This window comes from Gigantopelta aegis, chromosome 7 (assembly GCF_016097555.1).
Source record: "Gigantopelta aegis isolate Gae_Host chromosome 7, Gae_host_genome, whole genome shotgun sequence".
Classification (NCBI taxonomy): domain Eukaryota; kingdom Metazoa; phylum Mollusca; class Gastropoda; order Neomphalida; family Peltospiridae; genus Gigantopelta; species Gigantopelta aegis.
Window position 1 is genome coordinate 15,814,011 of NC_054705.1, and position 17,651 is coordinate 15,831,661.

At 38.4% G+C, this 17,651-nt stretch overlaps 1 protein-coding gene across 1 annotated transcript in view; it reads right to left on the bottom strand.

Annotated features, from left to right (window-relative positions):
* Nucleotides 1–266: 266 nt before the first annotated feature.
* Nucleotides 267–17,651, bottom strand: part of LOC121377508 (acid phosphatase type 7-like) — a 29,971-nt gene continuing 12,586 nt past the window's right edge. The window contains exons 4-12 of the mRNA XM_041505522.1: nt 16,947–16,972; nt 15,820–15,917; nt 11,956–12,024; nt 6,120–6,234; nt 4,605–4,718; nt 3,379–3,507; nt 2,802–2,873; nt 1,720–1,857; nt 267–431 (exon numbers count right to left, since the gene is read on the bottom strand). Of these exons, the coding sequence (XP_041361456.1) occupies nt 354–431; nt 1,720–1,857; nt 2,802–2,873; nt 3,379–3,507; nt 4,605–4,718; nt 6,120–6,234; nt 11,956–12,024; nt 15,820–15,917; nt 16,947–16,972 (839 nt within the window). The 3' untranslated portion in view covers nt 267–353. The remainder of the gene's footprint in view (nt 432–1,719; nt 1,858–2,801; nt 2,874–3,378; nt 3,508–4,604; nt 4,719–6,119; nt 6,235–11,955; nt 12,025–15,819; nt 15,918–16,946; nt 16,973–17,651) is intronic.

Below are 17,651 nucleotides of genomic sequence, written 5' to 3' on the forward strand. Positions count from 1 at the left end.
CGTTCCAGCCAGTGCTCCACAACTGGTGTAACAAAGGCCGTGGAATGTACCACCCTGTCTGTGGGATGGTGCATATATAAAGATCCCTTGTTGCTAATTGAAAAAGAGTAGCCCATGAAGTGGTGACAGCGGGTTTCCTCTCTTAATATCTGTGTGGTCTTTAACCATATGTCTGACGCCATATAACTGTACATAAAATGTGTTGAGTGTGTCGTTAAATAAACCATTTCCTTCCTTCCTTGATAATCACAACTCTCTGAGAAACATTTTCTTTTAACACTCTTTAATTAATCTGTTAAAACCAAACCAAATGAATCATTAATTAACATGGGAGACTCAGTTTTGTGATTTGTTTACTTTGAATGATTTCTCAGTCCGTATGGTCCATGGCGGTCTTTAATCACCATCACTCTGTCAATAATAGCTCCATCCTGAAAACACAGAAAACAGTTTGTTATAGTCTGTACTATACTCAACAAAAGGACCGTTCTGAGTTAGTATTGGCCATACTTTCACTAAATGAATGAATGAATGAACGAACGAACGAATGAAACGAATGAATGAATGAATGAATGAATGAATGAATGAATGAATGAATGAATGAATGAATGAATGAATGAATGAATGAATGAATGAATGAATGAACGAACGAACAATCAAACAAACCAATCGATAAATATATTAATATATCAATCATGTTTTGCAACAACTAATAGCAACTCCTGCAGTTTCCCACGGCAATTTCCAATGCTGTGGAGATTGCTGTGGAATTTTTAATTCTTCACAGCACTTTTTTGCTTTTGACTATATTTAGGTTGTTTTTTTTCAATGGAATTTTTTGTTTGTTTGTTTGCTATGGACATTTTCTTAATTGCAGTGGTTGACTAATCAAGCAAACAATCAAAGTTTAATACCCCCCCCCCCCCCCCCCCCCAGCACAAAAAACTACATTAGGTATTGTGTGTCAGTCGAACGTAAGTAAGTAAATGAATGATTGATCAATAAGAATAATAGAAATTCAAACAGTGTAAAGAGCTGTACGAAACTAAACTCAGCAAAAAGAGACTGACAGACAGTAGAAAGAAAGAAAGACATGTTTTATTTAACGATGCACTCAACACATTTTATTTACGGTTATATGGCATCGGACATATGGTTAAGAACCACACAGATATTGAGAGAGCAAAACTCTTTCCGATTAGCAGCAAGGGATCTTTTATATGCACCATCCCACAGACAGGGTAGTACATACCACGGCCTTTGATATACCAGTTGTGGTGCACTGGCTGGAATGAGAAATAACCCAATGGGCCCATCACCGGGGATCGATCCCACACCAACCGCGCATTGAGCGAATGCTGTACGACTGGGCTACGAGGTGCTGGGAGATTAGAGAGAAGAGGTTCAAAGAAGAGAAAGGAAAGGGAGGAGCGGAATTAAAAAAGAAACCAGCCTTGGTGGTGTCGTGGTTAGGCATTTGGACATAAAAGCTGGTAGGTACTGGGTTCGCAGCCTGGTACCGGCTCCCACCCAGAATGAGTTTTAACGGCTCAATGGGTAGGTGTAAGTCCACTACACCCTCTTCTCTCTCACTAACCACTAACAACTAACCCACTGTCCTGGACAGACAGCCCAGATAGCACGAAAATAAGTTGAAGAAAGAAAGAACGAAAAAAGAAACTATACTGAAGAGCGTATTTGATTGTTGATACTGCGCACCTTGTCATCAGACACCTGTTCCATGTAGACGTGACTGCTGTTGTAGATGTTCATGCGAGTGTAGCCGTAATCAGAGATTCGCACCGCCGACCACGATGGGGGATATTTGATGAATTTGTCAATACGCTCCTTGCATCCCTGAAATAGTGAAAGAATGGATTAATTAATTATGCTGTGATAAATGAGTGAATAAATAAATGAATTAACCAAGCAATTAAAAAAAAAAAAAAAAAAAAAAAAAAAAGTTTCTTTTGTTTAACGACACCACTAGATCCTTTATATGCACCATCCCACAGACAGGATAACACATACCATGGCCTTTGATATACCAGTCGTGGTGCACTGGTTGGAGCGAAAAACAACCCAATGAGCCCACTGATGGGAATCGATCTCAGACCAACTGTGCATCAAAATATGAATCATGTGAAATTATTTCACCAAATTAAAAGAAAATTTGTCAGTTGTGTTCAGAATTCGCTATTGGCAAACTTGGTGCGAGGTATAGAGCCAGACCTCACCATTTTTGCACACACGTTATGAGGCAATGGTTGGAATGGGAAAAAACTCAACAGGTGCACCAACAAGTCTATCGTACAAGCCATCACACCCCAGATGAGTACCTGGCTACAACCTGCCGTGATCAAAGATGACACTTTGTTGTGGCTGTAGAATTGTGTTTGGTTTTATTTAACTTGTGAACAGGTGCTCCGGGGTTTTATTAACTTACCGCGGATCCTGTAACGATGTGAACAGGTGCTCCAGGTTTTATTAACTTACCGCAGATCCTGTAACGATGTGAACAGGTGCTCCAGGTTTTATTGACTTACCGCGGATCCTGTAACAATGTGAACAGGTGCTCCGGGGTTTTATCGACTTACCGCGGATCCTGTAACAATGTGAACAGGTGCTCCGGGGTTTTATCGACTTACCGCGGATCCTGTAACAATGTGAACAGGTGCTCCGGGGTTTTATCGACTTACCGCGGATCCTGTAACAATGTGAACAGGTGCTCCGGGGTTTTATTAACTTACCGCGGATCCTGTAACAATGTGAACAGGTGCTCCTGGGTTTTATCGACTTACCGCGGATCCTGTAACAATGTGAACAGGTGCTCCGGGGTTTGTGTATGGTTCACTGTAGCTTCCATTGTAGACCTGAAACACAGAATACATATTAAACATATAGAAACATCATATACACATATCAGGGCTAGGCATTTTTTTTTTGCAGGAGTAGTTAATAGTCTAAAACTCCTTAAATGGTTAAGAAGAGAATTTTCTTTAAGTTTCTATAATTTTTTCCGGATTTTTTTCGTGGGGGGCAGCTGCCCCCTTGCCCCCCCCCCCTCCACTAGCTACAGCCCTGTATACACAAACATCACATTTACATATCAAATAAACACCACATACACATATATGTATTACATACCCACATCACACACAAACATCACATATACACATACATATACATGATATACAATTACATATAGATCTACTTGACATGTACACATCATATACATACACACATACACATCTATACATATCATGGGCAGGATGTATCCCAGTGGTAAAGTGCTCGCTTTACGCACGGTCGGTCTGGGATTGATCCCCGTCGGTGTGTATGTTGCCCCTGTGTATGTTGACATGCAATTCTTATTACCTTCCTGTTAAAGACTGGCCAAAGTCTTTCGTACGAGTGTTCATGAGCCCACATTTCAATGTCGACCCCGTATTTCTCAAACATGTTTTCAAGTCCTAATAGGTGCAGACCAGGAACTCCAACTCTAACCTGCAATGTTCAGAAAGACAAAAATAATTTTTTTATTTCCAGTTTAATATGATTACATTTTATAAGCTATAGCTATTTTATGTCTAAATTCATAAAATTAACATACAAATGAAGGAAGGAAGGAAATGTTTTATTTAACGACACACTCAACACATTTCATTTATGGTTATATGGTGTCAGACATATGGTTAAGGACCACACAGATATTGAGAGAGGAAACCCGCTGTTGCCACACCATGGGCTACTCTTTTCGATTAGCAGCAGGGGATCTTTTATATGCCACAGACAGGATAGTACATACCACTGCCTTTGTTACACCAGTTGTGGAGACTGGCTGGAAACGAGAAATAGAACAATGGGTCCACTGACGGGGATCGATCCAAGACCAACCACGCATCAAGCGAACACTTTACCACTGGGCTACGTCCCGCCCCAAACATGCAAATGAGAATGGGATGTAGCCCAGTGGTAAAGCACTCGCTTGATGTGCGGTTGGTCTAGGATCGATCCCCGTCAGTGGACCAATTGTTCTATTTCTCGTTCCAGCCAGTTCACCACGACTGGTATATCAAAGACCATGGTATGTGCTATCCTGCCAGTATGACAGTGCATATAAGAGATCCCTTGCTACTAATGGAAAAAGTAGCGGGTTTTCTCTCCAAGACTATATGTCAAAATGACCAAAATGTCTGACATCCAATAGCTGGTTATTAATAAATCAATGTGGTTTATTGGTGTTGTTAAAACAAACAATTTTTGTTTTCTAATTATAACAAATAGGATGATTTATTTTATTATTTAAATTAAGCAGTCTGTTGAAGAAGGATAACAAAGCAATTGTATATGTGGTAACTTGACAATGGGTATAATGTAACAGCAAAATGAGACAGTGCTCGGCTAAAGGGCAGGTAACTCAAAATAATTTTGGCCATTTTTATACAGATTTGTTTGCATTTCAGTTACCTAGTATTTCAAAATAAATTTGCACAGTGATATAGTTCTCTAGTTAGTGACACATAATTAATCCTCATTTAGTAAATAAGTTGAAATGAATGTAGAAATAAATAGTGGTGTGTAACCCTCAGAAGTGACCATACCAAATCCTCATCTTTAGTGCAGTCATCATGGTCAGCATTGGAGCAGTACATGGGTCTGTGACCCATCGTGATGATCCACGGCTGTTTGGCTCGGTTCTCGGGCAGATTGGCTGTCTGTGAGAAAAACCAAATAAGACTGAGTCAGTACTTTTTTTTGTAAGACCTAGCCTTTTTTTTATTTATTATTATTAAAGACCACTGATTAAACAAGCGAAATTTATAGGTGCGTCGAGTCATGCACCCACAGAAAATATATTGAAAACATACAAATTGCTTGAGCACATACAAGAACATCTATACACACAGAAACACGCGCGCGCGCACACACACACACACACACACACACACACGCGCGCGCGCGCGCGCGCACACACGTACACATACATTCACGCACAGCCCCCCGCTGAAGCAAATAGTCCGCTTTAAGAACTAAAGCATACATGTATATGGAGTTTCTGGTGGTGCAAAGACAAAATAGAAAAAGGGTCCACTTGATTCATATTCGACCCCCCCACCCCCACCCCCACCCCCGGTCCAGATCACGCTACGCCCCTGCACTGACGTACTTACACAAACATAAGCAAACCATGCAGCTGAGGAGTTGCACGATGCCAGCAAATGAGAGGGCACACTCTTCAAATTTAAGAGGGGACAGTATCACACTACCTCTTGATTAGACGCCTATCACACGCATACACACAGACAGATACAAACACATACTATATAGTATACATATCAGTTTCTTTCTCCCCCTCTCTTTTTCTCTCAAATCAATGTGTTCTATTGGCGTCGTTAAACTAAACAAACTAAGTAACATCTCTCTCTCTCTCTCTCTCTCTCTCTCTCTCTCTCTCTCTCTGTCTCTCTCTGTCTCTTTCTCTTTCTATTTCAGTCTCTCTCTGTCTCTTTCTTTCTCTCTCCCCCTCTCTCTCTGTCTCTGTCTGTGTGTCTGTGTCTTTCTCTCTCTCTCTCTCTCTCTCTCTCTCTCTCTCTCTCTCTGTCTCTTTCTCCTTCAATCTCTCTGTGTGTGTCTCTCTCTGTCTCTTTCTTTCTCTCCCCCTCTCTCTCCCCCCTCTCTCTCTCTCTCTCCTCTCTCTCTCTCTCTCTGTCTCCGTCTCTGGCTCTCTCTGTGTGTGTGTGTCTCTTTCAATCTCTGTGTGTCTGTCTCTGTCTCTTTCTTTCTCTCTCCCCCTCTCTCTGTCTCTCTCTGTGTGTGTCTCTTTCTGTCTGTCTGTCTGTCTGTCGGTCTCTCTCTCTGTCTCTCTCTCTGTCTCTCTCTCTCTCTCTCTCTCTCTCTCTCTCTCTCTCTCTCTCTCTCTCTCTCTCTCTCTCTCTCTCTCTTTCTCCCGTTATATCTGTATGTCTTCCACTTGAGCTTTTGTTAAAGCCCCTTTGGCCTTAATAAAGAGCCAGTAAAGAAAATTATGATATGAAATGTAAAAAAAAGGTTAAAAATTAATATACCCAAATATAACTTTACAGAACTATAAATAGTGTGTTCAGACAAAGCGAAACCTTCAAGTCTTCCTCTAGCCACTCAAACTGTCTGATGATCTGCATCACGCCGTACTTGACGTAGTAGTAAAACTCAGTCGAGAACGACACAATGTGAGCCGGTCCGATGTTAAAACTGACAAAAACAAATAGTTACAATGTCACTTATATCTCCTATCTTGAGGATATTGTAATTTTTAATCATTGATATAATGATAATTTAAAGCAGTTGTCCTCACTCTAGCAAAACAAAAAAGAAAAGAAAAAAAAATAGACGAAAAAAAAAAAGAAGAAAAAAAAGAAGAGGAGAGAGGTGCGCATGCGTTGAAAATGGTGGCCAGGAAATCCAGAGCTCCGAAAAATATATAAAAAACTATGTAAAGATACACACTGGAAGTGAGCAGATTGCTTAAAACTCTATGAAACAGACTGCCGAGAAACAGAAAAGAGACATGTAAGTCAATAATGCGAAATATCAATTAATTATGACAATTAAATCTGTGAATCCGATACACGGCTTACATTCGGAGCACAATTTTCAAGTTCGAAATTGCGTTGTTGGATAAGATGTCAGACTGTGATGCAGAATAGAAATTTATACTGTTTCTAAATTTACTAGAACATGAACTATAACTTCCAGATACAAATAAACTACCTGGTATAATATAAAAGAAGCGTTTGTAGCGAATTGTGAGAACTACTCACTAGAAAGAAACATGGCGACAAGCGATGAACTGTCTACAGTTCTCCATAACACACGAGAGGTGATATATGGAAGTAGCGCCAAGACTGAGACACTACCACTAGATCTGTTGATAGATTTAATGTCAAAAATGAACACCAGACTTTCTAACATTGAAACGTATGCGAAAAAAATTGAAGATGTTGAAACGTATGCTAAAAAAATTGAAGATGTCCAGTCGTCTATCTTGTCACTTGCTAACAAAGTTTATTCGTTGGAAGCTGACGTTAAGAACGTTATCACCGATAAACGAAACATGGAATCCAATTTCCAAGGTCTGAGTAATTTGTACGATTGTGTGAAGGAAACAGGTGACAAAAATAAAGCGGAAATAGAAGCGATAAAGCGGACAATTAAAAACACTGGTAATGACAACGCGGAATACAAAAAAGAAATAGAGTCGCTGAAAAAGGACAATTATGAAATGAGAGATTTGATAACCGATCTACAATGCCGATCTATGAAATGTAACCTCATCTTCACCGGTCTTGCCGAAAACCCTAACGAAATTACAGAGTACGTAATAAGAGAATTTCTTGGAAATGAACTTGGCTTGGATTACGATTTTGAGTTTGGTAATGTACATCGTTTTGGCAAAAGACGACTTGGTTCATCTCGCCCCATTGTTGCTCGCTTTCTGTACCACAAGGATATCGTACTGATAAAGTCGAACGCGTACCAGCTCAAGGGAAAACCTTACGGTATCAGTGAGCAGTTCCCCCCGGCGATCGAGGAACGCCGTAAGAAACTGTATCCCATAGCCAAACGCCTGAGACAAGCTGGACACAGGACGAAACTGTTACGGGACAAGTTATTTGTAGATGGGAAACCTTACGAGGAGGCAAATTACACCGATTATCGGTCGTTCCGAGATGTAGTACAAAACAAGCCAAGCCAACAGCGACCAAGTCCTACACACGCTAGGGATACCAGACCGGCACAGAAACGACCGCGCGTTTGTTCATCGCCAACGGTAACAACCGACCCCCCTCACCTATCTGGCGCAGACCCCCATCACTTATCTGGCGCAGACCCCCCTCACGTATTCGCCGCAGACCCCAATCACCCATCCGCCGCAAACGGAGCGATGTCGGCTACATAGGACGGGCTGGAGGGTGAACATGTGATCAAAATTATGACATGGAATGTTCAAAGGAGACTAGCTTTTAAACTTTGCGACAGCGAATTTGTTAATATTATTTCAGGATGTGATTTGCTCTTTTTAAATGAATGTTGGATTGATAACACTGATGATCTCAATGTAAACGAATTTATCTTAGCCGCCCGCATAGTACGATCGAAGTGTAAGGGTGGTGGCTGTGTTTTGTATTACAAAAATTGGTTACATAAATATATATCTATTGTCAAGATATGTGCCGATACATACTGCTGGGTTAAACTTGACAAATCCCTGTTTGTAAATAAATTTCACGTATTTATTTTATGTGTGTACATACCTCCTGAAAATAATGTGTTTTATGTTAAATATGACTGTGACATTTTTGATATGATATACAATGACATTTTGAACTTTCAAACCCAGGGCGAGGTATTGTGTATAGGTGACTTTAACGCGCGCACTGGAGCGGAACCGGATTATATCCCACTGGATCGGCTTGATGATCAAGTGTTGCGTAACATCGGTGAACTGTTTGACTATGTCTCTGACGAATGTTCAACGCCAAGAGTGTCTCAAGACAAAACTGTAAATAACTTGGGTCGTAACTTGTTACGCTTGTGTAAAGCTACTGGTATCCGTATTGTGAATGGCAGATCACCTGGTGATAATATTGGTCGTTTTACTTTTTATCATAGAAATGGATCAAGCTGTATTGACTACGCTATATGCTCCAACGACATACTTCATATCGTTAGCGACTTTACAGTGTGCGATTTTAATATGTTTTCTGACCACGCGCCCTGTTTGATCGAGGTTGTTTGCTCATTGAAATTTTTTAACAAAGTTGTAGTTAATAAAGGTAATCCTTTATATATGACTTTAACTATCTGGAATGAGGAATGCAAGGTTGATATTTTAAACAGTTTAAGCGGAAAGTCCGAACAATTACAGATTCTCTTTCAAAATATTTGTCCCACCAAAGAAAGTATTGATAAATCAGTTACTGATTTAACTCATCTGATAAATGACTCGACCAAACAATACTGTTCCCACACTGTTAAATGTAAAACTGTTGGAGGTCATTGTCTAAAATCAGTCCGTGACAAACCATGGTTTGATGATAAGTGCCGTGAGTTATATCGCAGTTACAAGGAGGCTCTATGTTTGTTTAACAAGCATTCTTCATTCGAGAACAGGTATAATTTAGCTGTAAAAAAGAAAACATATAAACAGCATATAGGTAAAGCAAAACGAATGTATTTATATCAGGAAGGTAACCTGTTGCATTATTTGAAAAAAACATAACCCAAAGCAATTCTTCAAGCGTTTTAAGAACAAACGTAAGCAAGTTAATACGTCATTAACAATCAACGATTTTTTTATACATTTTAAAAATTTAACAAACACCGATCATGTTGAACAGGTTAATATTACCCAAATGATAGATGAATTTGACGATACCTCAGTTAATACCCATAATGAAAGTGTTTTTGAAGAATTGGATAAAATAATAACACCTGCTGAGATTGAACATGTTATTTCAAATCTTAAACGAGACAAAACCCCTGGCCATGATCTTCTGTTAACTGAATATTTCATAGAATTTAAAGACATTTTATTACCCGTTTTAAGCAAGCTATTCAATAGCATTATTGATTGTGGTTATTTCCCCAATTCTTGGTCAAACGGGATCATCCTACCCTTATACAAAAAGAACGACCCTAACGATGTAGGCAACTATAGAGGTATAACTTTATTAAGTGTTATATCCAAAATATTTACTTCTCTTATTAACAATAGACTTCTACAATGGAGCAGTAATCACAATATTATATCTGATGCCCAGTTCGGATTTAAGCCTGGCTATGGAACTTGTGATGCAATTTTTTCCATACATAGTCTGCTATCATCCACTTTAGCGCATAAAAAACGTTTATATTGTTGTTTCATTGATTACAAAAAGGCCTTTCATAGTATTAATAGAAATAGTCTTTGGTATAAACTAATCGGATACGGTGTCACAGGAAAACTATTAACTATAATTAGATCAATGTATAATGATGTTAAATCATGTGTTAAACACCACGGGTCCTTCTCTGATTCTTTTTCAACTAGTGTGGGTTTAATGCAGGGAGACGCACTATCGCCTATGCTCTTTTCTCTTTTTGTCAACGATATTGAACTTGACCTGTTAAACCACTGCAATAACTCTTACGAATTGAAATATTTGAACTTATTATTGCTAATGTATGCTGATGACACAGTTATTTTTTCAGAAAGTATAGAAGGCTTGCAAGAAATGTTAAATTGTCTAAATATATATTGTTATAAGTGGAATTTATGTATTAATACCGATAAGACCAAGGTTCTTATATTTCGTAACGGAGGTATTATACGAGATAATGAAAAGTGGTATCTAGGGGATAACGAATTGGAAATAGTAAATGAATTCAATTATCTGGGATTGGTATTAAAATTCAATGGAAAGTTTGTTGAGACACAAAAATGCATTGCTAATCAAGGTCGCAAAGCTTTATTTGGTTTGCTGAGAAAATTTAATGATTGTAACCTTAATGTAGAAACTAAGTTATATTTGTTTGATACTTATGTTAGCAGCATATTAAGCTATTGCTGCGAGATTTGGGGATACCATAGCGCTACAGATATTGAAAAGGTACACATCGATTTCTGCAAAAGAATACTTGGTGTAAGTAAAAAAATGTACTAATATGATGGTATTCGCAGAACTTGGTCGCTTTCCTTTAACCACTTCTCGAAAATTCAGAATTATTAAATATTGGCTGAAAATATTAAATACTAACAACTGTATTTTAAAGAGCTGCTACGAATTATTATTAGATGATATCAATCTCCCTAGATTTAATTGGGCAAATTCTGTGAAAAATATTCTACTAGAAGTAGGCCTTCCTCACATATGGGATAGCCAACAGGTCGAAAATAAAACTTCTTTCTTATTCACAGTTAAACAACGTTTAGAGGATCACTTCATCCAGGATTGTAACAGAATAATTGATTCGTCATCTAAAGGATTCTTATATCAACATCTAAATCCTACTCATAATGTCAAGAACTATCTAAAAAAAACGCCTTGAATTTGTATACAGCAAACTGATTACCAAAATACGATTATCTGACCATTGCCTTTGTATTGAAGTCGGGAGACGCCAAAATACCCCAAGAGAAAACAGATTATGTACACTATGTGATAATGAAACAATCGAAGACGAATTCCATTTTATTCTGAGTTGCCCTTTTTACCATGATCTAAGAATAAATTACATAAAGAAATACTTCTACGTCAGACCTTCCGTGTTTAAGTTAATCAAACTATTGAACTCGGAAAATATAAAAACTTTAAACAATCTTGGAAAATATTTATACAAGGCTTTTCTAAGAAGGGAAATGTTCATTAAAAATTAATATATTATGTTTACCCTCCTATTGACATTTTATATACTCTATTCATGTAATTTTGATTGTTAAATATCACACTATGTATATATGCACAACTGTTACTATGATAATAATATTGATGTTTATGTCGCGCCTATAGCCAGGATGGCTTTGGATAATAAAGATTTATCCTAAAACCCGGGTGTTTAATCAGCAGATGGGTACAAAGGGTATACTGTTTTTTAGTGGGAGATATTTAATATTTTGCTTATCTTGGCGCTTCTGTGGAAGATAGCAATATTGAATACAGTTTGTACTCGTTTAATGTTGCACCCCCGTCTATTACTAGTGTAGGTTCCTTTTATACAATGCACCTCTTACTTTAAAAAATATACATAGATCACTAAACTCTCGCAATTTTGCGATATCGCAGGGTAATGCAAAACATCTTGTAAAGAGGATGCTTTGTTGTCCTAAGATACCTTTGTGAATTAGGCCCCTGGCCATTTATGGTTCAGGGGAGCGGTCCATCCCCAGCGCAACCACCCCCACAATTAAGTTGCTCCTTCACTTGCACCTACCTGTAGAACATGCGGCTGCTGTCCTCGTCTCTTGGCATAGTGAACCTATTCTTGTAGTTGGAAAAGTTGCTGTAATATAGAAGCATGTTATTTTAGTATGATGTCCTCGTCTCTTGGCATAGTGAACCTGTTCTTGTAGTTGGAAAAGTTGCTGTAATATAGAAGCATGTTATTTTAGTATGATGTCCTCGTCTCTTGGCACAGTGAACCTGTTCTTGTAGTTGGAAAAGTTGCTGTAATATAGAAGCATGTTATTTTAGTATGATGTCCTCGTCTCTTGGCACAGTGAACCTGTTCTTGTAGTTGGAAAAGTTGCTGTAATATAGAAGCATGTTATTTTAGTATGATGTCCTCGTCTCTTGGCACAGTGAACCTGTTCTTGTAGTTGGAAAAGTTGCTGTAATATAGAAGCATGTTATTTTAGTATGATGTCCTCGTCTCTTGGCACAGTGAACCTGTTCTTGTAGTTGGAAAAGTTGCTGTAATATAGAAGCATGTTATTTTAGTATGATGTCCTCGTCTCTTGGCATAGTGAACCTGTTCTTGTAGTTGGAAAAGTTGCTGTAATATAGAAGCATGTTATTTTAGTATGATGTCCTCGTCTCTTGGCATAGTGAACCTGTTCTTGTAGTTGGAAAAGTTGCTGTAATATAGAAGCATGTTATTTTAGTATGATGTCCTCGTCTCTTGGCATAGTGAACCTGTTCTTGTAGTTGGAAAAGTTGCTGTAATATAGAAGCATGTTATTTTAGTATGATGTCCTCGTCTCTTGGCATAGTGAACCTGTTCTTGTAGTTGGAAAAGTTGCTGTAATATAGAAGCATGTTATTTTAGTATGATGTCCTCGTCTCTTGGCATAGTGAACCTGTTCTTGTAGTTGGAAAAGTTGCTGTAATATAGAAGCATGTTATTTTAGTATGCTGTCCTCGTCTCTTGGCATAGTGAACCTGTTCTTGTAGTTGGAAAAGTTACTGTAATATAGAAGCATGTTATTTTAGTATGATGTCCTCGTCTCTTGGCATAGTGAACCTGTTCTTGTAGTTGGAAAAGTTGCTGTAATATAGAAGCATGTTATTTTAGTATGATGTCCTCGTCTCTTGGCATAGTGAACCTGTTCTTGTAGTTGGAAAAGTTGCTGTAATATAGAAGCATGTTATTTTAGTATGATGTCCTCGTCTCTTGGCGTAGTGAACCTATTCTTGTAGTTGGAAAAGTTGCTGTAATATAGAAGCATGTTATTTTAGTATGATGTCCTCGTCTCTTGGCACAGTGAACCTGTTCTTGTAGTTGGAAAAGTTGCTGTAATATAGAAGCATGTTATTTTAGTATGCTGTCCTCGTCTCTTGGCACAGTGAACCTATTCTTGTAGTTGGAAAAGTTGCTGTAATATAGAAGCATGTTATTTTAGTATGATGAACATAATCAAGTTAAAGGTGCAGTCTCACAGTTATATAACCATTTCCGTTCCCTCCAAAATTAGTTATTGACCTTTACTTTGAAATGTATATCATTATATCTTCAATTATATGTCCATACAAAATTACAACCAAATCATTTAATTTACTTGACGAAAAACAATCCTTTTTTAATCGGAGAATCTTTAGAGAATAAACAGGCGCAGGTAATTGTGCAGGAGGTGTGTGTGTGTGAGTGTGTGTGTGTGTGTGTGTGTGTGTCGGGGGGGGGGGGGGGGTTTATAGACAGTGGTGAGTTTCCCCAGAAATTACATTTAAAAGAAATCAAGGATTTCTGGAGTCCAAAACCCATTGTTGTTTTTGAAAATAGAATTTTAAGATACTTATTCTGTAATATATACTGTTTGTCCATAAATAGGGTAGAGGGGGACTAATGCCCCTTGGGCCCCCGCCTCAATCCGCGCCTGTGGACATGTCATGTAGAGGAGATAACTAGTGGTAAAAGTTGCTATGTTGGAAAGATAAGTAATGATTAAACTTACTATGCATGGTAGTATGTTTTGGTTTTTATTATTATTATTATTATTATTAAAAAAAAAAATTGTTGAGGGGTGGAGGGATGTTCCGTTTTTGGTACATTTCAAGTAAGGGAGATAACTAATAATTGCAGGATATTAAACGAGCTTCCATTTCGTATCATGCTGATGTACGGAGTGAAAATTATTTCTCGAGTTTAATATCCTATTTATTACCTATCTTAGTTTATATCACTCAAGTCATTTGGTTGATGTTCTTGTAAGGGTGTAGCGCACCAATTGATGACGTCACGAAATGTTAAGTCCCACTTGGCGTTTTAATGGAATGTATCACTTTGATATGTACCAAGATATTTGTAACCATATGGGTAATAATGAGACTTATAATCCGTCCCATCCTCCTACAGTTTTTTTATTTTTTTTTTTTTATTATTATTATTTTTTTTTTTTTTTGTTGTAAATAATTTCAGTTTTGTTTGACGTAAGAAGAAAAGTATAAGTGTTTTGGAAATAACAAAAAAAAAAAAAAACTATGTTTGTGTCCAATTGAAAATAAACAACAATCACCTCAGAAATAAATAACTAGTAGTAAATTCCATAACTTGAAAACAGGCGTTCCCTATGGCACGGACTATAATAAAATGTATTCTCGTGGTTCCTGCACCTAAAATGTGCCTGTATGATAGATGGCCTCAGACCACAATTAATTTCGCTATATGTTTCTATATAGCCTTAGTGGCTATAACATTTTTATTAATATCAGCAGGCCCGTGAAGTTTTGTATGTACCTTTGCCTGCATGGGGGACACATACCCTGAAAAGGACAACCCCTGTTGTCCAGCTCTTTCTCCCAGCATATTGGTTTAAACAGACACACCCTCTAAACCAGGCCGGAGTACACCCATTTTACACAAAAAGCACTACTTTTGCATGGGCCGGAATTACCACAAACAAGTCTTCAATGTCAACAAGTTACACATGTTTACAAACTACATGCTATCCCCTGTCACTTCAGTCAAACAGTTGCCACTTCATAGCTGTCTGCCATGAAATAATCACAGTCAAACAGCAGACTACTTGCGCGGTGAAACTTCCGGATTTTCGACAACCAAATGGGAAGATAACTGTAATCTGAGGCCAGATCACTATAGTGGTTAAACGTAGGCTACTATGCATTCTTGTGGTTTCACGCACACGTCATTTAGGATAGATAACTGGCAATTAAATTGGCTATACATTCTTGTGGTTTGCAGCACGCATCAAACGGGGAACTAACTAGCAATAAAACGTGTGCATTCCGGTGGTTTCCGCATGCAAGGAGCGGGACGTAGCCCTGTGGTACAGCGCTTGCTCGATGCGCGGTCGGTGTGGGATCGATCCCCGTCGGTGGGCCCATTGGGCTATTTCTCGTTCTAGCCAGTGCACCACGACTGGTATATCAAAGGCCGTGGTATGTACTACCCTGTCTGTGGGATGGTGCATATAAAAGATCCCTTGCTGCTAATCGGAAAAGAGTAGCCCATGATGTGGCGACAGCGGGTTTCCTCTGTCAATATATGTGTGGTTCTTAACCATATGTCTGACGCCATATAACCGTAAATAAAATGTGTTGAGTGCGTCGTTAAATAAAACATTTCTTTCTTTTGCGCATACACCGTGTATCATGGAGATGGTCGTTAAGTAGTGAATACATATGCTGTAAATTCCCGTGGTATTTACAGGATATTAAACGAGCTTCCATTTCGTATCATGTTTATGTTCCTCGTGAAATTATTTTCAAATGATTTCACGAGAGACATAAACATGATACGAAATGGTAGCGAGGTCATCGTGTGACGTCAAAGTGTTACGTCCCACTTGGCGTTCTAGCCTACCAAGATATTTTTATCCGTATAGGTAATAATTATATTTACTATGCGCTCTCGTGGTTTCCTGGACACGTCATGTAAGGTAGGTATCCCGCGACTGACTGAATCTGTCGCATGAAGTCATCACCAACAGTGGCGTTATCCTGGAAACAAAGACCAAAAAAAATGTATGTAATGTCCACCATTCCCAATACATTGTTTATTGTTTTGGCCTTTGGCATTTTTACCTGCATAATTAGTGATGTAGCCTACTTTTGCACACGTATATTTTGTATGTATGTTGTGAACTATTGCATCTTTACCTTTGATCCCTTGTTCATCACCCCTGAAATTAAGAAAATGTCCGGAGGTTTAGGCCTAACTTGATGAACTATCCCTTTCACACAAGTCTTTATCTCGCCTTCATGTAAAATTCTTTAATCCCATTGGTTGTTTGCCGTTGGACAAATCCCTTATCCCCCTGTGGGCGGAGCCAAATTCTCTTATACCCCGTCTGTAATTTCCAACAGTTTCCAGCCGCCCCAGTTAATGCTAAAGCAATAATTAGATTATAAATAACATTGATAATCAACCAAGTATACATAATTAATTTTATTTTTACTATAAAATACACTATTTCAATACTTTTAAAAGCTGCAATGTTGAACTCGGCCACCTAATTACGGTCGCGGTGTTATTGTATTAATGCGCCATTAGCAACAGTTTTTTTTTTTTTTTTTTTTAATATTTTTATTTTTTTACTACATACATTTCTAATAAAAAAAAAAGTGTTTTTTATTTTTGTTATTAATATCTGTTTCAGACAATTTCGTATTACAAACATTTGAAGTTAAAAACTCATTTATCGACGGAACTATTTTTCGTCACTGGCAAGTGGTTTCGTTCGCGTCCGCGTGGTACGGCTCCGTTAATAAATTGTTAACAATTATTTTCTGGCGTTATTTTGATTATTTGGCTATATGGTTTAACATGTCGGCAAGATAAATTCGTTGTAGAAGCATCTCTCGGGGTATATGGCTTTTTATGTACCCTCTGTGTGCTCTTTTACCCCCTCGCCTTCGGCTCGGGGTAAAAGAACACACAGAGGGTACATAAAAAGCCATATACCCCTCGTGATGCTTCTACAACTTATATTATATATATATTTAATTAATGAGTTATGTAATACTTACAGTGTCGAAGTCGTAAGCGAAGTCACCTGAAACAAAAGAAAACATATATGTATATATACATCCCATAATTATTCATAGATATGTTTATATTCAGTTTACGTGACCGTCTGTCTGTCTGCCTGTCTGCCTGGGCCATTTGGTACCCAATATATGCCACTTATACGAAATACTAACAAGTTGTCTATTAATTGCGATGTCCCACAGAGAAACGCGTACCTCACCAATTGCTGTACCCATTCAAAGGCGTAGCGCACATTACGAACAGTACGCATGTGCGTAATGCAAAAAAAACCCCACCAAAAAACCGGGAATAGGTCGAGGCTGTCTGTAATTGTTCTGTAAAATATCCTCTTAAAATTGACTCGAAAAACAGATAGCAAAAAAAATGCCTTAGAAAAGTCTCAGAAAGCATCTAAAGGCGTCCTGAGTTTCAAAACTTTCACGGGGAGAGGTCCCCCCCCCCCCCAAATCCCTCCGCTCGGACATGCTTTCGGTGTTGGCAATGCTAAAATTTCTGGCTACACCCCTGCGGCATTGATGGAAACTGGCTGAAACTGGGGAAGGCATTATGTTCTAGGTGCAGATCAAGGGGAAGGTACGATTGGTGTGCACCCTTCTCGTATTTCGAAGTGTTTCAGTGTATAGGAAATGACTACAATGCATGTATTTGTGTTTAGGAGGGACATGCACATAATAAATAAATAT